The sequence below is a fragment of the Cryptotermes secundus genome, unplaced genomic scaffold (genome assembly GCF_002891405.2).
Source record: "Cryptotermes secundus unplaced genomic scaffold, Csec_1.0 scaffold541, whole genome shotgun sequence".
NCBI lineage: Eukaryota > Metazoa > Arthropoda > Insecta > Blattodea > Kalotermitidae > Cryptotermes > Cryptotermes secundus.
Window position 1 is genome coordinate 266,769 of NW_019735467.1, and position 23,065 is coordinate 289,833.

A 23,065-nucleotide genomic window follows, 5' to 3' on the forward strand; every position below is an offset into this window, starting at 1 on the left:
ACAATTGAACAAGAGATTGAAGAGAGGCTAGCAAGTGGAAATAAAGCATATGCTGCACATTTAACACTGCTTAGAAGTAAACTTATTTCTAAAACAGCCAAATTAAGATTATACCAGATGGTCATGTGACCAACAGTAACCTATACCTGCGAAACCTGGACACTCTAAGAAGCCATTAAACATAGACCTTCAGTCTTTGAAAGGAGAATTCTAAGAAAGATCTTCAGGCCATCAAGAAATCATAATGGCTCCTGGACAATTAAAATAAATGATGAACTACATAGGTCATTTCAGAAATAATGCTCACAATTTTTTGTTTACATCCACGTTTATTTTATTTTAATACCTCAACTGTTGCTTGTTAGGGACCTACTGCCTACCAATGGGTGTTGTTTAGAGTCATTACTTAGCAATGGGTCTACATGCCATTATCTTCTGGGCTATAATTATTCGACAGTTTACCACAGTTTTCGGCCTGTTGTCAATTGGCAGACCCATCAAAATTTAATTTTCTCCACAGAGTTTTTCTTATGAAGTATCTCTCCTTCTATCTCACACTTTATATACTTGTCACTCTAAACTCTTCATTTAATTATGTTGATTTTCAGGTTCCCATAGCAATGGTTATGAAATTATATTTTCTGGAAAATGCCATGCAGTACAGTGAAAGTAAACAGACATTTCAGAAGGTGCACTGCTGTTAAAAAACCAGCAAGAAGAAGGCAGCATGCAGGGCAAACAACGTGTAGAAAACCTGGGACCTATGTGAGTCAGGAGTCAACTTGCAAGCCAACAAGTCTCCTCTGTCTCCTGTGACCAACTTCTTCACAGAGGACTCTGGGGAGGTGGAGTTTGATCGAGCAATCCACAAGATCCTCTGCTGCTTCTATTAGGTGGATGACACATTTCTCACCTGACCTCAAGGCTACATAAACTTAACTACTACTTCAACTACATGAACTGTGTCCATGAGAGAATTCACTTCACCTTGGAGACAGAGAGAGATGGCCACCTTTCCTGCCCTGAAGCAGGTATTTACAGGAGACCTCATGGCTCTCTGGGCCATAAGGTATACTGTAAACTTACCCACCGTAACCCCCATGTTGACTCTGGTTCCCACTAGCACTCAACAAGCATGCCATATTTTCCACGTTATGCATAAGGCCATAGCTCTTTGCAACTAGAACTTGGACTGGAGTTTCTAAAGGTAACATTCAGCAGAATGGCTATAGTGACAGGCACATTTGGAGGCCTCTCAATCCTCTTGAGAGGGCTGCTCTACCCAATGACAATCTGGATTCCGTTACTTTCCTACTTTGTGTCAGGTTGACCTTCAACCATACTGGAAGGGACTGACCCAGCATAACATGTTGGTTGACCTCCCCCCAATGAATATCTCTACCTTATTTCACCCAATCAAGGGTAACCTATGACACAGAACACTAGGTACATACAGCATCCCTATGCATTTCTCTGCCTGGCACACAAACTTATGAGTTCTTTGTATTCTCATGCCTGAAAGTGGCAAAAGCAGCCCTTTTCAGGACCTGGGCTAATTACTCCTCTTTGTCTAACACCGGTTCAATGCAATTCTTGGGGAGAGCCAATGGATAGCAACTCCATTCCTAACCTATATGCATCCTAGGCTTTCTGCACTTCATTCACTTTGTCAGTTATCTGCTTCATGTTTACTTCTTGCTTGGCTTGTTCTCTGACCCTGAAGAGAGATGAAATATATTCCTCCAAAATGCTGGTTGGTTTTCACTGGACTTCAGAGTTATATCCCAGAAGACAGAATTATTATTCTTTTAATTCTTCACCAAAGTCACTGCCTTTCTGTATAAGAATGCTGCAGCTGATGATGATGTTGACTAACCTGCCTGTTGACCAATCTGGCAATGCTTCATCAAGGGTCTGACTTTCCCTTTCATTCTTCTTTTTCCTGCTTTCACTAATTCTATAATGTCCAATGTGTCAAAGTTCTGATGAAGATGACAGAGGTTTTCCTAACTTAGCAGCCACTTCGCTTAGATGATGCTGTTAAAGTTAAATTTGTTCTACCTGTCTAAATGACATAATTTTTATGTTACACTCAAATCTGTTCCCTGCTTATTCACTTTTATAACAAGAAGTTCTCCGAAGAACTAATCACCTACTTTCCTTTCATATGACATGCATCACACAGTAAATGATGTGACAAAAGTGTGTATTCATTACTGTGTGAACATGTATACTGAGCTGTTGCCTAGCAATGATAGGGGTCATTCTGGAATGGGGTGGGGGATACATATAAAAAACAGCAACAAGGTGATCTCATGAGTCTGCTTTCTAGCCTATTACAATAATTATTATTAATTTTGTGTAAACTCTCAATCCAAATTGTTGGTTTGAAAATGTCTTTCATACTTAGTTTGGCAGTGAAATCTTCTACCAAGATTTTCATCTGCTGTTTACGGAATTCATGAAATACACGTTCTTGTTCCACATAGATGCTCTCCTTCATATCATGAATTTTATCCTCTGCTGGGTCATGAATATTCAGAACAGTGATATCACACCAGCAACCTCTTGTATTATGTATGACATCCTATCACTAACAAACTCTACCCTCTTAACTGCTGATATGATTCTCTTTTGTATGAAGAAGCCTATAACTAATTCATGATTCTCATTCTCTTTTCCATAGAAAAATGTATATTCACCTTCTGATCTGATGTCACTTCTATCCCATCTGACCTCCTGTACACCCGCTAAATCTAACTTATATCTTGAGATCTCTTCCACCACTGCCCTGAGCAAACATGCCCTATACATCCTTCCAACATTCCAAGTGCCAAATCTCATATCCATTTTTTTGTTTGGGCCTTTTATCCAAGGAATCGATCCAGGTTTGAGGCTTCTTGTGATCTTTTGTAAAAAGCTTTTTTTTTTTTAATGGTGCTGAGGTAGTAGCCCCAGGCCCAACCCCCAAGCTGGAGGACCACCCTTTGTCAGCTGTCTGAGACTGCTTATTCAATATATTTGCAGCTACACTCCATATCTGGAGGCCACGTCCTCTAGCTGCAATGTGGGGACGCACCATGCCATGGTGAAATGGGACCCACCTAACATGGGACAGGATACTATGTCTCAGAAGAACATTAAGACAAACAGGTAAAGACAAATCTTGGTTTTTTATATGGTGAATTAAAAGCAACTAAAAATAATAAGAGGGAGAGTTAGTAAATGAGTCACAAAGGGAACTAAAACAGCTGTAATGTATATAATAGGTTTTCTATGTGTATCACTAATTAGCAGCACAGACCAGGTAGCAGATGCGCTCATGCATGTTAAGAGGTTGGTTTCCGCAGTCAAAATGGTGACTGCACTTGAACAGTGCAGCATTCTGTGAAGGCAGAAGGACTCAACGCAAGGGACATTCATTAATAAATGTTTCCTGTTTATGGTGGGAAGTGTTTGTCCCTTAAAGCTGTTCACAACTGTGTTGAGAAATGGGCAAACGTTTGGCTGACAATGGAAACATTGAAACGGAGGTGTGGACGTGGCTGAGACAACAGTCAAAAGACTTACATGCTGCGGATTTTGACACACTGGTAAAGCTATGCGATAAGTGTATCAGTGTTGGTGGAGGGTATGTTGAGAAACGTTTTTTCCAGGTCCAAGTATCACATGTTTTATATTTCATATCTATTTGTGACCTATTTATTGACTCTCCCTTGCACCTTATTCATTAGGCAATGTATACTGCATCTTAGAACACATCTCAGGGTGCATTATCATCAAATTGTGATGTAGATCACTATGTCATTACTAGAATATTAGTACAGATGGGAACACTTAATTTATTTGGTCATGTTCACCACCTCTTCACCTGCCCCTTCACTTTTTCTCCCCCTTCAGGCTATATCTTAAGTAGGTTGAGCAGGTAGCACAATGTAGCCCTAAAGATAAATAGTGGGAGGAGATGGTATGACCACGACCAGTCAAACAGATAATCTCACTGAACATACAGAACTTTTTTACTATAAGATTGCTTACTCAGGTATGACATACCTGAAAGATGTTTCACACAGGAAATACAAGGAATACATGAATTACATGTCATCAAATGCCATAATTTGATTCTGATTTTGGTGCAAAAACCAAAGTTTTCAACTATCATCAGGCTAAATTAACTTTCAAATTAGAATTCTTAATACTGTACATTCCATAAACACAAGAAAATAAGAACTGTAGGTTTAAAATTTTGTTTTAATAAATATACAATCAGATTTGTAATACTTGCCTCACGAAAAGACTGGAGAAGATTAGTGCCAGATACTGAGATCATAATGTCTATGTGGTGAATGATGAAAAGAGGTTCATCTTGTACTTGGTATGGAAAGTAGGCCAAGTTGTCTGATAGATAAAGCATCTGGGATAGGCTGGTTTTCTGAAAATGTCGAAAACAAATTTAATATCACATAAAATAATGAGATTTAGTGAATTCTATTTCTATGCACATCACTTTCTCCTTGCAACACAGCATCAACAGAACAGGCAAGAAAAAGAAAAGTGCTGGGTGGCAGTCTTGAACAACTTATGAGGGCAATGCCTCCCCAAATATTACAAAAATATCTTCTAATTAACATTCAGCTCACATAAAAACACATCATATATATATATATATAGAAAAGTCACGCATCTTGCAAAACAAACATGCAAGAACCTTGTTCATGAGCATTATTACCTAGTACTGTAGGAACAGGGCATGGGAGATTGCACCAGACTTTTGGGAAAGTAGTGAACTGTGGTGTATAACAACATTGTACAGAAACATATGTAAACTGTGGGTCTGACACTGATTAGTGTTCTGAGATGTGAAAATGTTCTGAAAGACCAGGTGTTCTTATCCACACAATCACTAATCTCTGATACTGTTTGGCCTTAGATTGTTTTAAAACTTGAAATATCATATGCCTTCATGTGTCCTGATTTTAAGTAGTATATTTCATGGGGAAGAAATAGGCAGAAATTTGAAGTATGCATTCCCTGGAGAATTAGCTATATATATTAAGAAAATATATTATACTTCCTATCATCCATACCAATGATGGGGAAACATGCACAAAAGACAAAAATGGGGGATAATTGAAGTTTTGGGTGTGATCAGGAATCTGTGGTGATTCCTGAATACAGAAATTTGAAAATGTATACATAATGTCTGATATGTTTAAATTTATATAACACTTGTGGGAAAAGTGCACTGAACATAAAATGTGTTTTATTTCCCTTTACAACTTTTGTCTGAATTTTTTTCTAGCAAGTTACACTTGATGTATGAATGGAACAGCATGCATCTTTTCATGGAAAATGGTCATCAAACTGTCTGCTACAAGTGAAAACTGAAGTGGCTTGACAAGCCTTCACAAAATTCTCCAATACCAAAGTTCATGACAATCTGTTCGGTGGTTCCCAAGTTACTTCATGCATACAGACTGACAAAACGAACTTAATAGGCACAACAGGGTTGCAAATGAGCCCCCCAAAACACATGGATATGCCCTAAACTAGATAATCATGAGCATAACGTGTGAAGGGAAAAAATATATATACAATAAAAATATGACATACTAGTGTAATATTGTTTATAATAGTGTCATTCTGTGAACAAATGTAAAATGGTTTAAAATATCTGACATCAGTAGTTAAAGTTGCCATCACTTGAAAAACCACCTACAACAGTGCAAAATCAGAAGCAGCACTTGTAAACTACACAAAACAAACTGTATTCATATGACGGCTATTCAGAAAGTAACCTCCAATTTTTAGGCAACTAATGTGGGAGCAGGGAAGAGCTGGCTCATGTGAGGTAGTGTCGCATGACTCAGTGCCTTGTAAACCATCACAGAACTGGTCACCTGGTGTTGTTCTTGTCTCTACAGAGTGAGTCACAACATATCCTGTAATTGATAATCCTGTCAGCTGCAAAATTCACGCTGTTATGTTTTCTTCGAGCTAAAAATGTGAGTGTTAAGGGAATCTATCATAAATTAAGCCCAGTTCATGATCAAACTGTAATGAGTAAAGGGACTGTAACATAATGGTGTGGAATGTTTAAAGATGCCTGAACAAATGTTCATGATGAAGAGTGAAGTGGTCAGCTGCCCATTTGGAGTGAGTGATGATCTTGTGCAAAGTGCTGACTTAAAAATTTGAAAGACAGCACTTCACAATTTCAGAACTTTTGTGTGAATGTCCACAAATTTCACATACTGTCCTCTATGAGAATAGCACAGTTAGACTATGCTATCACAAGTTTTGTGCAACATTAGTTCTGAAAATATTTGTGGGTACATATAAAACATAGAGAATGGCTTTGACATCTTCTTTGACAATACCACAAAGATGGCGATGAATTTCTCAGTCATATCGTACAAGTAGCATGTGATGAAACCTGGGTTTCATTTGTGAATGTTGAAAACAAACAGCAGTCAAAGTACACACATTCACCAAAAAAGCTTAAACAAAAGTTGCTTACAAGAAAGCTGATGGAAGCTGTTTTCTGGGAGAGGGAAGAAGTGCTGATGGTGGAATTCATCCCACAATAAACCGCAAAAACATTAGAAGTGTACTGCATGTGAAACAGTAAAAGAATTGCATAGGGCCACTGAGGACGAAAGTTATGGATTCTGACATCCAGTATAGTGCTCCTCCATGACAATGTGAGTACAACTGCTTGTACCTGAGCACTGCTGGAGCATTTCTTTTGGCAGTTATTTGACCACCCTCCTTAGAGCTCTGATCTTGCTCTGAGTGACTACCGCCTGAAGAACTGGTTCGAATCACAGTGCTTCAGTAATAATGAGAAGTTGATGGAAGGTGCCAAAATGTGGCTGACCTCACAGGTGGCAGACTTCTTTGATACAAGTATAAAAAACTTATTTCTTAATATGACAAGTGCCTAAATTCTGGCGGTGACTATGTTGATCAGTAGCTTAAGTTTGTACATATTTTTTCGTATACTGTCACATGTATGATAGTACGCATGACGAAATGACAGGTTCTAGTTTGGATGGATTTATTAGCACTTTGGCTACACCCTCTCTTATTCACATTTAAATAAAGCGCTACTGCTGATTTACACACACTTCATAATTCACTGTCTCACATACACACCAGTCCTCTCTTCATAATGGATCTCAACAGAGAAACTAGCATTTCAAATCACTCCAACTATTACACATAATTTAAGTCTTCTAATCACAAGTCTTCACACGACAAACTTTCCATGGTTATCTTCCACTGAGAACTCTCTATCACTCTAACATTCAAACAATTAAAACACTCTGAAACACTGCCATCTGTTCTGCCTCTAACTGTTGTGATATAGCCTCCACACTGACCACGCATTGAAAATAGCCTACATTGTTGTAAAGGAGGGTTTACCATGATGTTGCATAGCAGCAATCTTGGCGCTGATCCCATAGAAAGCAAGTCACGTGACAGTCATCTCACCAGCCTAATGGTGCGGTGACTGTTGCCTATGAATGAACTATTAACATTCATCCTATTGTTGGGTGAACTAACACGATTGAAAGTTTGTTTACAGGTCACTGTCTAGAAAAGTTCTGGCCATCCACGCTACAAAAGAATAAAATTCTACTCTCACCGCTTGTTTTGTTAACAGCTCACTGGAGGTAAATTTCTGAAGAGCCCTCATATTTAACATTCATTATAACGTCTTTAGTTTCTCAGGAACATCTTGGTCTCTCATCTAAGCATATGTACAACAACTTTATACTAAGACGCCCTTATTCCTTACTGTTTCATGTATGTTACTGCAGCCAATAAGGACTCAACTGATTCCCATAAAAGCATTAGTTTCACTACACATACCGAATACCCTTCTGTTTGTGAACTGGCTTGTAACTCAACTGACACACTGAGGCAACATTCACATGACTACAAACATTAAATATCTACGTACTACCTGAAGTGGCACACAACTGAAAATGAAAATTGGATGTGCATTACTACATGCACCATACTCGAATGCAATGAATCATCATCAATACTTGAATGTCAAGCTATGTGTTAAAAAATGACAATCCCCTCATAGAATGTGCACCCTGCTCCCCTTCAAAGTCAGTATCAGAAAAGAGGTTCTCACGGTACACAAATACGTATAGTGATTCCTCATGACTGGTGATATATTATCCAAATCTTTCAATGTACAGTTTATTGTGAACTGAAGGTACAGTAATAACATAATTTGGGATTTTAATTCCACATCTGAGGTTCTGAAATGAAAAAGGAAAAGTGGTTGTGCAAGCAAGCTGGGTTAATTCAAGTAACAACCAACATGACTTGACATCACTGCAAATACAGCACAACAGAACATTGATGGTCGCGGTGTATGGGCCAGATTATTATGGCCCACCCCTCATCCATTCATCACTGCAAATACGTAAACTCTAGTAAATCTTGTAACTTACCACTTGTTCATCAAACTGCTTGAGGACTGACAAAACTAGAGCTCTCCTTTGTTGCTTTGTGTTTCTCAAAATTGAGTACAGAAATCCATTCAGGGCACCAGGAAACTCCCCCTCCCGGACCCTGTAGCCACGGACAATCCCTGAACTATCTGACTGTAGAATTTTCTGCAGTTTGTAAGACAGTCTGATCCCTGACTGGGACTTCATATGAATAAAACCTGGATACTTTTTCTCAATATCTTGTAGCTGTTTGTCAGCACTATGACTTACAACTTTCTCCACATCTGTACTCATGCATATCAGGTATGGCACAATCTGCAATATAAACAACACACAAAAAATTACACTCCAATCTAAAGAAACAGCATGTGCAAGTCTGCAGACACACATATAACATAACACACGTAACTTCCATAACTATTTTGTGGTTACTGGGAAGTACAATTTCCACCTTAGTGTGATCCAAACTGGATGAATTTAAAACTCAGAATATTTCAACATGAGCTCCCTCTGGGCCAGAAGAAACCAAAATGAAATTCAGCTAGTGTAAAATCTCAATACCACATGCTAGCAAAGTCCATTTTAGTTTTGAAGGTGAAACATGTGGACATGTAACCTTCCTTTTATCTGGAAAATTAAAATTTACAAACTTTATCTCTCACTGTAAGAGATGAAGGAAGACTGTGAGTGTCTGAAAACAAACTGCTGAGAAGAAAACCCTCAATATAAGGTACATTTGCTTCAAAAGTTACAACTGATGGGGAAAGATAATGGGATAACACATAAAAAACTACATTACAAAAGCCTAGGCACAAAGGCACAAAGAAGAATAAAATAAAATACTGGCTATGGACCTGGAATCAAGAATTCAAAGTGGCTATAGGAAACAAGAAATTTCACACAAGGAAAGACTTTAACTTACCATCATATTTGTTAGCCATAAATTATAAGCTGACTTACTGTAGGATCCATCAATCTACAGTATAATAAATCATAAAATGTTACACAATATCCTATAAATTATGCCACTTAAGGCTTTATATACAAGTGTGAGTGGAAGTTAAGGTTACAAGGTCTGTCATTAATTAGCAAGAAATGTAGAACATACAAAATGAGCAGCAACATTAGTGTATGACAATAATGCAATTAAATCATCTAAACATGCAAAGGCATTGTAGAGTGGATTAGAAAACCGGTCTTGAGTAGAAATCATAAAGTGGTCAAACTTCAGCCAAAATTCATCAATAGCTTACTGACGTTATTGGTGAAATTGTGGTATCATGTTCCCATGTGACTTAATGGCATAGAAAGTGTGGTGCTAATTGTGAAAACATCTGACGGTGAGACACAGCAACAGAAGCCTACATCATGTCGAAGAAATTATAAAGCTGAATTAGTCTGGCAATACTGTACAGCAAATATACCCAGGTGCACACAGACACTGCACAATGACAGTACACAACAGCAGTTGTGAATACGTTAAAAGATGACTACAGTTTCCAATGACAAAGAGACTGAGGTTAATCAGTTCAGCAACACTGCACCTTCAATTGACCCAGGTGTACAGTGGCAGTTCACAACGTTGGCTATGAGAAGGTTGTAAAGCTAGTTGCCGCTCTCACTGAAGAAATGACTCAGGCACATCAGTTTGGCAATGCTGAACAGCCAGCTTACCAAGATCCATGTATGAGCTGAGTAGTGTAAGAACACGATGACTATGAGTGATTTAAAAACTTGTCACTACTCTCACTGAAGTAATGATTCATGTAAATCGGTTTGCCAAAACCATACAACAGGTGTACCTACATCATATCACTTCTTTGATGCCAGTTGGAAATAGTTTTCAAACTTACTCACATCCACGGTTGCAAACTGCCACCATGAAGTGCCTACACTTATGAGGGTGGGTTGGATGCATGGTGGTGTTGATATGATACACCTGAATTACTTTGTCAATGAGGGCAATGAACAGTTGTCACTGTTAACTGCCATTGTACAGTATCTGTGTGCATCTGAATGATTTGACTGTGCAGGACTGCCAGAATGATTTGCCCGAATAATTTCTCCAATTAGAGTGGTGAAGAATTTTTTACGTACTCGAGTCACCACTGTGAACTACCACCATGCAGTACTATGTGTACCTGGGTGGGTTGGCACAACTATGTCTGTTGCTTAGACAAAATCCATAACAATGAAAGGGAAGAAGTTATAACATCAAAGATTCTAACAGATGGTCAAATTATTGAGCAGGCACAAACATTAAGCTACCTTGCCTACACAATATCTAACATGGGAGACTTACAAATGGGTAATATAATCAGTAACTTTTGTAAGCTAAGTGAAACCATAAGAAGACATTCTGGAAAGAACATGCCTAACATTATACAACTTAAGTCCCACAAAATCACAGCTAAACTGACATTAATGTTTGGATCCAAAAATATACTTTGGTAAAAAGAAAAATATTCAAGGTTGAATAAGTGAAATTTCTTAGGCCACTGGCAGGCTCTTCAAGAAGGGACCATATCAGAAATGATTTTAGAAGGAGTCAACATGAGAAAACCAGCTGTATGAAGACTGACAACAATGGAAACACCACCTATTAAGAGAAGCATAACATTTTTCAACCTAACAAATTATTATAAAACTAAGGAGAAGATATATTTAATGATTTATGCTTGTGAGCTGGGAGTGTTTGAGAACAAAGTGCTTAGAAGAATATTTAAACAAGAGTTAAACCAGAGGCGGCTGGAGAAAATTAAATACTGAGTGAAGATGAGACACGTAGTAAAAGCAGCTGAAAACGGAAACTTATAAGGCACAAAATGTGAAGGTGAAAGGAAAAGATTTGGAGAGTGAAATTAACATTAATTGGAAATAAAGAGCATGTACTGTGGAAAGGATTCAACTGGTCAAGACAGAATTTAGTGGAAGGTTCTTGTGAGTATGTTAACGACCATTTGGAGAACTTAGTGATCAGCCAAGTGACTCTCAGAATCTCAAAGAAGACCCTGTCTGCAGGGATTCAAAGTAATATGCCACTCTTATATTCAGTTATTAAGATCTTTTTATATAAGACTTTACAATGCCTCAGATCAAGGACTCAGTACAATTTTTGCTTCTACATGATATGACAGGACACAGAAAATAAAACTCTTGTACCTATGACTATAGTGTTTACAAGCAGACAAATGGTTACTGTTCAGCATGCAAACCAGAAGTCTGCAATGCAAGACATTCACACTTGCCTAAATCTTACCTGTACAGGATGAACCAAACCCTGCTGTAAGATCAGTTGGATAACTTTGAGGGCCGCTTGCCGAACACCAACATTTGGATGAAGAAAAGACTCAAGAATTTCTTTCAGGTACAACTGAATAACTGTGCTTGCCATTCCTGATGATACATCCCCCATTTCCTTCAGATTCTCCTGTTTTGATAATTTGGCCCCTGAAATTTATTAGTTCATGATTAAAATTAGTTGATGGGTAATCAAGTGTCACATTCTGCCTGCAGAGTTTCATTTTATGAGGTCTATATACCTCACTGATACTAATGAACCAGTCAAGTGGTTCATGTGGTACTGTCTATCATAATGGCCATGACATCTATAGGCGTCACCAGTCACCAATGGAAACCTGTATGTTGTGCTTGCAAGATGTTCTAGCTACATCAGAGTGTCACAGGAAGTTATTGATTGCTTGACAGCTGTCATAGGTTTGAGTTCTTTCGAATGAACACTGGACTACTGGATGATGGACAAAGTCCAAAAACCACAAATTTCTGACTACCTCCTTAAGCTTCCACATCAACAGAAATCCAATGTAAATTTCTAGAGCTATGGCTATCCTACTTTCAATATAAAAGACTGAATAATCTTGGGAAAGGTACAATGTCTCTTTAATGCATTAGGATGCTTTGGCATTCTGGAGATATCTCATATTTTAATGGTCTAGTACACAAGACAAAGGGAAAAATATATACAAAAAGAAACACAATTATCGGGAAATTAAACAAGACAAACTGAAAATCCAGACCACAAACATATCAATATTTTGTCCTTCAATGAAATCAATTTTAGATATAGTAAGAATTTGACATGGTAAATCTAACCACCATTATCTACAAAATTTTCCACCTTTTATGATTTCCATCATTTGATACATTTCTCCCCCATACAAACTACATATATACAAAACCCAGAGAACTGCCCACTGAAATGAACAGTAAACTGAAATATTAATAGAGGAATCCTATTTGATACAGGCTAATTCCAGACAAAGCCATCCTTTATTGGAAGAAATAAAACTTGGAATGGAATTATTTAGAAGAAATAAACATTTACAGGTTTGTCTTACACATGCACACTCACACAGAAGGCAATGCAATTCATATATATTTAGGTTATAACATCACTGCTAAAGAACTCATGAGTACTGCATCACTAATTAAGGGAATGTCAGGAAAGAATAGATCTGTAACTGAATAAAGCACTTTCATGCCTAAGAAATAATGATGCTAACTAGTCTCGGGGGACAAATTAAAACAAGTTCACACCATTCTACACAAACCTTCTGCAAAAATATGTCTTCCAGTGGAGTTTCAATTCATATCTAATATACTCCTCTTTAACTTCCTAGCAGTGTCTACTACTGAGGTGAGTAATGGCTTCAGGCATAAATATACTCCACCACCACAAATGGCCATATTATTTTTTTCTAAATACACTTCATATAAAATATTTCCCTTGGCACTACAGCCCAGTGGGCCTAGGCCTACCTCCATGAACTCCGTTCACTTCAGTTTTTCTAGATCTTACACACACGGTAGGACTCCTTGGGCGAGTGATCAGCTCGTCGCAAGGCCTCTACCTGTAGACAAACACAGAAATACACACACAAACATCCATGTCCTGAGTGGGATTTGAACCCATGATCCCGGCTTCTGAGTGAGCGAAGACAGTGCATGCCTTAGACTGCTCGGCTACCGTGACCAGCCCTTCATATAAAATAGGAGGCATATACAGAGACAGTCTACTCAAATATGTGTTATGCTACTCAGGGAGACGTGAATTCAAGCAGTAATATAAGTGTACTGCCCTCATGTTACCTACACAGGCCAGTTAAGTGTCCACTTAGGTTATCCTGTTGCTTTCAGATATAGCTCTTGACACAGTTTTACTAAACATTCTACATGCGTGTTTGAAGAGGAAAAAAATTTTTGCATCACATTTCATGAAATACACTAACTACACTTCATGTGCCCACAACAAAATATTGTCATGTGTATGAGTAACTATAGACAGGGTTTAGATTGCTAATTGGATTTACTGAACACTTACAGACCGTAAATACAAGTAACCATAGCACTATCACCAATTCACACACCTGAAGTTCACTACAGCATGCACTAAGTCTTCTCAGGATGCTGTGTCCTCACCAATCATTGCCTGGTAGTAGCTTCCAATGGTGGATGTTCCCCATACTCTGGGTTCCTATACTATCCCCATGCCTCAGATACCAGCTTCTAACAGCAATGCATCACAACAGAAGTGCAGCACTCGTGACTACTCACCAACCAACTCACTTTACTTCACTGTGGTCAACTACACTGCACTAACTCAACCTGCTCAGTCGAGTGATATAACATTTGAGTAGACCCAACAGAAAACACCACTCACCAACAGTAAATCCACTGCTGCGTGCAGGCCACTGCCTAGCAACAACTCCAGCAATACTGAGGATTTACAAAGTTGGGGTCTCATTGTTTTGCAGTTGGTGCCTAGCAGTGGGTCTATATGCCACACTGCTCTCCCAAACAGCCTACAGACATCTGCTATTTCTTCTTTTCCAGGGGCTGTGCTTGTGACATCAGTGATTGGTCTTGCCTTCCTTCTTTTTTGCTCACATTTTGTGGTGATTATTCTCCAACTGCTCCTGCTGCACCCTCCTTAAGGCTCCTTGATTAAGGCCCAAGCCGGTCCAGGTGTACCACCATTAACCTCGACCCAAGCTTCCTTTCTGGTTGGTGCAAGCAGAAGTTCTGAGAGTGGCTGATGCTCCTACATCTCTGGCTCTTAACCTGATAGTGGTTTCTTCTTTTGTTTCAGAGGGGGCTGACCCCTCCACAAGGTCCAGTCACTCACTTCCCAAAACAAGATGGAAATCTCAACTGCTTGCTTCATAACCTGCAGTCCATAAGTTTGCCTGACGGTCTTGCTGAATGCCCTCTTGCTTTCTAGACACAGCTGCACTCCTAGGCCTCATGGCTCCTTGTACAGCACTGACCCAGCCTGGTCTCTGATGACTGTGTCCCTCGCATGGTGTAGGAATGGCACAAGTCAACTGTCCTCAGGCGAGGCCAATTTCCGCTGGGACCCACTATTGCCATGGGTCTGTTTCTTTGGCTGTCGGTGGCTACCTATGGCTAGATGCTGGTCCCCATATCAGTCCACAAGTGCTCTGATAGTTTCCACCATGGTGTCTTCCTTAGAGGCATCCTGCTCTGAAGTTCACTAAAGTACAAACTAAGTCTTCTCAGTTTCCTGTGTTTTTACCGGTTGTTGCATGGTAGTGGCTTCCAAAGTGGATGTTCCCCTTACTGTGTTCCCAAACTATCCTTGTGCCTCAGCTAACAGATTCTAACAACAGCGCTCATGACATCTGAACTGCAGAAGTCCTCTTAACTGCCTGACTGCTCACCAACCAACTCACTTCACTCCACTGTATTCAACTGCACTGCACTAACTAATTCAAGTCAAAGTCATATTGCGACTGACGATCTGTAAGTCTTAGTATCGAGCACCCTCCTGGGGCTCATGACCAGATATTTATTACTTCTTGACAGTTGCAGTCTTATTTCTGTGGGCTACCCTCTCTGACGAGAGGATGGGTCTGTCTTTTGTATATGCTGCTGGCCCTTGCCAGTGCAATGTTTCTCGGGTCCTAGTCCCTTGGGACTTGCGACCATATTTTACTGTCACCTTTGAGACTTCCATTTTTGTTGCCTCCTATGACTTGCAGGGTTACGGTGGAGGTATTCGACCCCGCCTCCACATGGGGTAACTAATTCAACTTGGCTCGTCAAGTGATATAGCCCAGGAGCAGACCTATAGAAAACACTGCTTCCTACAGTACTTCAATTGTGATGCGCAGACCAATGCTAGAAATGGCTCCAGTAATGTTGTGTTTTTATGAAGCTTTTGCTTAGTTCTCTGTTTCGTGGTCACTGCCTAGCAATGATCTATACGCCAGAATATTACCAATACCCACAACAACCTGCTTAAACTTAAATCACCAAAATAACTCCTAAAGTAGTTACTTCTCACATAAAGGAGTTTCCTTTGGCTTTTGCAAAATGACATTAATTTAACAAACATTTACTTACATTCTTGGTCTTGCTTTATCATTCGCCTCTCTTCTTCTTGCAGGTATAATTCTATGTTGTTCAAGACCTATAAACAAAAATACCTTCAATTTAATCATAATTAATCTATGCAATCAATTATTGGAAATCCACATACATGTAAAGCAAGAATGCAATGCTGCTTCTATGTCTGGGCTCCAAACCATGAAGGAATGTATGGCAGTTTCACACACTGGAGTCTGTCAGTTCTGCCTAGGGAATCTGAGAGTTGAGTTGATTTTACTCAGGATTTTCATCTTACAGTTAATTTCAAAACAGTATAAACAAAACTGGTCCTAGACCAAATGTCACCCAAAAATTGAAGAATCTTAGGGTACACACTAACTGATCAGAAAAGCGCTCTGTGTATGGATGGAAGTGTGATATTTCATAGCAAATTTTATATAAATTTCCAGATAGAGTATTATATATGCCCACTGGTACTGTAAGTGCACTTACAGTGTAGTGTTTCTAGCCACACACATGCATACAACAAAAGAACATAAGATTAATACATATACATAGAGCAATACCTCGCATAGCCCGGCTCCGATCAGTCCAGATTGGAAATTTCAAAACAAACTAAATTTTAATTGAGCAAAATAAAAATAAATTCTCAAAAAATTATTACACAAAATTATTTTTAATACATAAATGATCGGTATATTCCCTTCAGACAGTCTAGTCTCTTTTTGTGTGGTTTTAAAGTTATGCGATATGATACATATTTCAATTTCTTTTTTCTGGGGTCAATTTCTTTTTTCTGGGGTTCCCCACTGTATATCAATGTACCTATGCTTGGGTCGTTCGTTCTTGAGCTCTGACAGCTATCAGTAGAGGAGGTGGGAGAGCACTACTTTAACGGAATTTTGGAAGAGCTACATCAGAAACGTTATCGAAAATATAGGTGAAGCCTGGCATGAATTAACGGCAAGCAATAAGAGGGCAGTATGGAAACATATCATACCACATTGTGCAAATGATTTCATTGGTTTTGAAACTCATTTTGCTGAAGTCACTAATAACATAGTGGAAATTGGACAGCAACCATGTTTCAATGAGTTAGATTCTGTCAACGTAATTGAGTGCATCAAATCGAACACTAATGAACTAGATAATGAAACACTTATTAACAGAAATGAACAACAGGCTTATGAAGAATGGGAGGACAACTTAGACGACGACGACTGTGTTGAAGTGCATGCATGAGAATTAACAGCTGAATAACAATAACAAATTATTGGAATGGTTGAAACCTTGTCAGAGCACATTATGGAAGTTGATCCCAATATTGAACGTAGCCTTACAATTCGCTGAATGATAAACAATGCAATTCATTGCTATAAAGGAATCTATGATGAGAAAAGGCCAAAGAAGAAACATGTGCAGACATCAATATTTGAAATTTTTAGAGAGAGAGTGAAGCCACAACCTCCACCCTCCTTCCTGTTCGGGTTAGAACCTGTTCAGTCCTGTCTGGGAGTTACTAGAGTGATGAGCGAACAGAAGGTATCACGGAATGTGGAATAACACATTGTGATCAAATTCCTCGGAGAAAACATCCCATCTGGTGAAATTCACCACAGACTCCAACAACAGTATGGGGAAGTCTCTCTCTCACGGACCCAGGTGTTTCAGTGGTGTAAGCGCTTCAGAGAGTGCAGAGAGTGTGTGGAGAATGAACCGCGTGATTGTCGGCCGTGAACATCCGTCACTGAGCCAAACATTGATCGTGCAGACACCCTTACTCATGAGAATTGGCGCATCACTATCAAGGAACTTGGAGCAATGCTGTCCATCAGTGTTGGTAGTGTAGACGACATCGTGAAATACCACCTGCACTATCGCAAGGTGAATGCTCGGTGGGTACCACGCACTTTGATGGACGTGAAAAAATGGTGCACATGCAAGCTGCCAGTCGTCTCCTACAGCAGTTTGAAGGCGATGGTGATGCATTTTTGAAGTCTATAGTGACCACTGATGAAATGTGGGTGCACTACTTCATTCCTGAGTCCCAGCAATCATCACGCGAGTGGCGGCATACCAGTTCTCCCAAACCCAAGAGAATGCAGAGGAGCCGTTCAGCAGTAAAAGTGATAGCAATGTTCTTCTGGGACTGGCAGGGGGTTATCCATGTAGACTTTCTGAGAGATGCCAGAACAGTCAATGCAGCTTATTACTCAGACCTCCTGGCAACAGATGTGAAGGAAAAGGTCGGATCCAAGCGGAAGGCAGGTGGAAAGCACGTACCCTTCCTTCAAGGCAATGCACGCCCCCATACAGCCAAAATAACAGTGGAAACCCTCTGGAAATTGAAATGGAACCTTCTGACACATCCGCCGTACAGTCCCTATTTGGCCCCAAGTGATTTCTACCTGTTTGGAAGGCTGAAATCAGACTTGCAAGGCATGCAGTTTGTGGACGACGCCACCGTCATCCAGACAGTTCGGGAGTGGACATGCCGCTAACCACAAGCCTTTTTTGAGAAGAGCATCAGGATCCTTCCATAACGTTGGAAGAAATATGTTGACTCCGGAGGGGAGTACGTTAAAGACTGACATGTGCAAGTAAGTGTTTGGCAATTATGTTAAAAAAAAAAATCAGTCCCAGTCATATATAAACCACCTTGTATATCATTTATTTCGCATATATTTCCATCTTAATTGCAACTAATTATTTTCTAGTCACCCTTCTTCCTCATTACATGTTTGGCCATATACTGGCCATCATCAGGCGTCTTCTATCTTGCTAAAACTGTTGCACTGAATGTCAAAATTTTGCGGCACGTGTGAATGTGATATTTCCTAAGTAAATAGATTGAATTTAATCAAAAAGAATTAATTTGAAAATGCCTTCCTTGTGTTTGTTGTTCATTCGTTTAAAAGATAGCTGTGCGATTATCTCTTTGTTTTGGATTTATTTGTGCAGCATTCCCTTTGTAGCATGGATATTATTTGTGATGTGTAAATAATGTTTCCATACAAATATAAATCACTCCGTCCAATGTGACCTGTAAGTTTTTTACTACATGAAAACCTAACACCCCTACATGTTTCGGTCTCTGTGGACCTTCAGAGGGCAAACATCACTACAAATAGGAAACCACCATCACATAAGTTGTTTAGACATAAAGTACGTACACTTATATGCTACAATACATAGTACACAAAATAGAACATTTCACAAACACAGCAGTTTCCTGGGAATGTAAAGTTTTTTATAAAATTGTATAAAATTTCTTGATGCNTTTCCATAATTTTATTGTTAGATTTATAAGTATTGATGTTGTTTATAACTGAACTAATGCATGTCATTTGTGCAGATCACAAGGATGTTGATGTAGTGTTATTACCAGTTTTGTTACCTGCAATATGTAAAGGATATATTATTATACATTATTTGTTATATTTTGTGTTTTTTTATGTTAGTTTACTTTTTATACTCATGTATGTACCTTTTGTTGTAGGTTCCTCCACACTGCCAGAGTAGTTTTGTTGTTAACTGGGCCGTGTACGTAGATATTATGAGCATTCAGTGTGCCTAATCCTGCTTTTATAACATGACTGGGTGTCTGTGTGTTGCTATCTGGCATAGAGCTCATATAATGTCTTGAATATGGAGTTGCAGGTGTCAATACATGTTTCATTCACATGCAGATTATCTTTACTAATTCTATAAAGCTCAAGCTCAAACATTATGTATAAAGAATAGTATAAAATTCTTATACAAAAAGAAAATAACTTAACACACAACTAGTGCAGCACTCCACAGTGCCTAGTGCTCAATAAATACAAGGTGTCTGAATGATAGGTACACAAAATAAAGAATTTATATCTCAGAAAGTAATTATCATTCATGTATTTGGTTTATGTTATTGGAAAAGAAAACTCTGAAAGCTCTTTTTTCACACCCGGCTTATGCACATGTGCCAGCTGGTGACCTGTGAGCTCAGCAATGATGTCAACACCACAGGAACAGGTTCATTGCATGTTGTGGCTGGCAGAGTTACCATCTCTTACAGCTGCACTGTTTTAGAATGCAACATGGACATCAACCTCCTATACAGAAAAGCATTCGGTTCTGAGACAACAAACTGAGGGCTACAGGTAGTCTTTCATGTGTACAATCTGTTGGAAAGACACAGCCCCCTGAAGAAAATGTACAATTGCATTAGAAAGGCACTCAAGTGAAGTCTGTGCAAATCAATTTGTGCTGCTAGCTTGCAGTTACATACAAATTCCACGTCCAACAGTATACGATGTGCTACGAAAAAGGCTCCACCTAAGAGTGTACAAGATTCAAATGATTCTTGCACTAAAACTGAGTGACCAAGTAGCACACACAAACTTTGCTCTGGACATGTTACAAAGGATAGACACGCCAAGTGTGCTTCTCAGATGAGGCGATGTGCCATGTCAATGGAGTTATAAACAGGTACAACTGCAGGATTTGGGGCAGTCAGAATCCATGTCACATGTGAACTGGAGAGAGGAAGCACCAAAGTGAAGGTGTGGGCCAGCTTAATGCACAACAAGCAGATTGGACCGTTCTTTTCAGAAAAGACTGTGATGCCGCCATTTGTACTTGGGTATGGTGGATATGTGCTGCCCCAATTACCACCTCAAACTATCCTTCAACAAGATGGGGTGCTGTCACATTTTTTACACCATGTTAGGAATCACCTGGGCAGAGAGATGGCTGGGAGATGGATCAGCAGCAGTTGACCAATCACTCTGCTTCCTAGGTTACCAGATTTAATTCCAATGGATTTTTTCTTGTGGGGTTATGTGAAGAACATTGTCTACCAGGTTAAGATCAACGACCTTCAACACCTGAAACCTGCATAAGGGACGCTGTGGCTACAGTAACACCAAATATGCTTCAAGCAACATGGAATGAGTATCATTTGCATATTTGTCATGGCATCAAGGAAGCACACAGTGAAATTTACTAACAAAGTTATATACCCAGAGAGACATTTTTATAGTTTCCCGGGATCGAACCCGGGCAGCCATGATGGGAAATCAGTGACTAACCGCTTGAGCTATGGTGCATTGTAATGGTGTAACCCATAACTGTGTATAATAAATGCTTTCTGAGATATAATTACTTTATTTTGGATACCTCTCATCTGGACACCTGTATGTGGTAACCTACTGATTTCAATTCTTAAAGTGAGCACTGAAGCATTTGTGGTGTAATGTTGGAGAATACCTATTCCACAAGTCTGCACAAGTTCTCACTGCTGTGACAGCTGTGAGGGGCCACTTCTCCCTTCATAATGCCCCAGAAAGAGTTGTCTCATGTGGTGAAATTAGGATTATGTGATGACTATGATAATGGGATGGGACATGCTGGTGACCCACAGCCAATCCAGTGGCCCAAACATTGTTTGTTCAAAACACTGTGCACAATGATGATGAAATGTGCAGGTACTCCATCACACTGCAGCCACACATCTTCCATAATTCCTCTGTCTCTAAGCTGTGATATTAACTGCACCTCAAACATTTGTGCACATACCAGCCCACAGTATCACATGTGGCAGGTTACGTTACAACTCCACTGTGAAACACAGAACTCTTTAGCCGAAAACACAACATTTCTGTTGTGGGTACTGCAACAAATTGCACATTCATCGGTGAGGAGAACCTGTGAGTAGGATGCAGTATTCGGGAGTGTCTGGCAGTGCACTACATGTATCACCGCATCAATTCACATTAACATCTGAAAGTCCATATGTGAACTTTGGGTGATATGATTTCAAATTTGAAGCTTTCTTCATGTGATCTTGCTCTGCTGCCCAATCCACATCAAGCTGCACTGATCTTCATCTGCATCAATTTCTGGGAGGAACAATCAACCGAAGGAAAAACAGCTGCACACATGATCAAATGCATTTTCCTTCATCCACTCTGCATTCAATCCTTAACACTTTGAAGGGATAATGCAGACTTCTCCCAGTCTATCAACATTGCTTTTTGAAGTTATGCTTTGTTAAATCATTTGCAGAATGCTGTCACCACTTAGGCCACTGTTTGGCTTGTGCGGTACCTCATGCACCCACACACTTGCTGTTAACACCTCTTCAACTAAATAGCTGCTTGTATCAGCCAGTCACAATAACATTTTAACTCTGCCTTTCAAGCATACACAACTGACAGTGCTGCCATACACCTATTCTGAGTTTCACAGTGTACTATGGGATATATGATAAGTTCATTAGGGGTACTATGACTTTTTGGCCACCCTGCAGTTTATGAGTACAGCAGCTGACATTGGCCAATGCACAGCAGTGAGAGAAGTTATGCTAAGAACAACATAAAGTAGCTTCAAGATGACAAAAATTTGCTATAATAAGTAATGTAGTTAATTCAATTTATTGTGGCATGACGGCTGAAAGCCAGAAAAGTTTACAATGAAAAGGAATCCACTGTTTGGCAATGGCCAGTAAACACATTTCCACAGCAACCAAAACAGGCTCCCATGGAGGTGGACAGGCATGCAACAGTAGAAGAAATGCTGGAAGCGGTCTTTTTTGTGGTCTGTACCAAGGTTATATAAGAAGAATCTACGTCCACTACAATTACTCGAGTTCACTACAAAATGGAATACAAATCCAGTTGTCCAGTACGTATATCAAGTGTTCATATAATAATCAACCACAGAGATACAGCAGCACAGTAAGCCCTTTTAGAGCATCTAAAGAAGAGAACTATGGTGCATGAATCAAATGTGATTCAGAAGGATCTATCCAAACTTAGAGGGTAATGAAACAAAATCATACATCCTACTTCAATCCATCAAATAAAGGCAGTGGATGGAAGAAAAACATTATATTTATGTACCATTTTAGCAAATAAAATAAACTCCATGCTTTTAGTCTGAAAGTGAACTATAGTGACAGAGTGACTGCTGCTTGTCGGCGAAGTTAGTGACAAATTTAGCGGATAGAGGGTGTAGCACGGCCAGCACAATGAATACCCATGGTTGTTAATTTCGATTTTCTAGATCGGAGCTGCTATTTCCTCGAAATAGCTCCTCAATTATCCTCATGAGGCCGAGTGGACCCCATTCCAGACCCACTACTTCTCAGAAATTCTAGTAGGGCTGGGAATCAAACCCCGACCTCTGGATCTTTAGCCAGGAACACTGACCTCTAGTCCACAGAGGCGGTCTGTACC

The 23,065-nt window shown here is 39.5% G+C and overlaps 1 protein-coding gene across 3 annotated transcripts in view; it reads right to left on the reverse strand.

Annotated features, from left to right (window-relative positions):
• The window catches only part of LOC111869334 (nipped-B-like protein A), a 238,205-nt gene that overhangs the window by 24,826 nt on the left and 190,314 nt on the right, over window positions 1-23,065 (reverse strand). For all 3 annotated transcript variants that reach the window (XM_023860790.2, XM_023860789.2, XM_023860788.2), the window contains 4 exons: window positions 15,864-15,930; window positions 11,737-11,927; window positions 8,478-8,792; window positions 4,286-4,432 (listed from right to left, as the gene is read on the reverse strand). In XM_023860790.2, coding sequence (XP_023716558.1) covers window positions 4,286-4,432; window positions 8,478-8,792; window positions 11,737-11,927; window positions 15,864-15,930 — 720 coding nt within the window. The remainder of the gene's footprint in view (window positions 1-4,285; window positions 4,433-8,477; window positions 8,793-11,736; window positions 11,928-15,863; window positions 15,931-23,065) is intronic.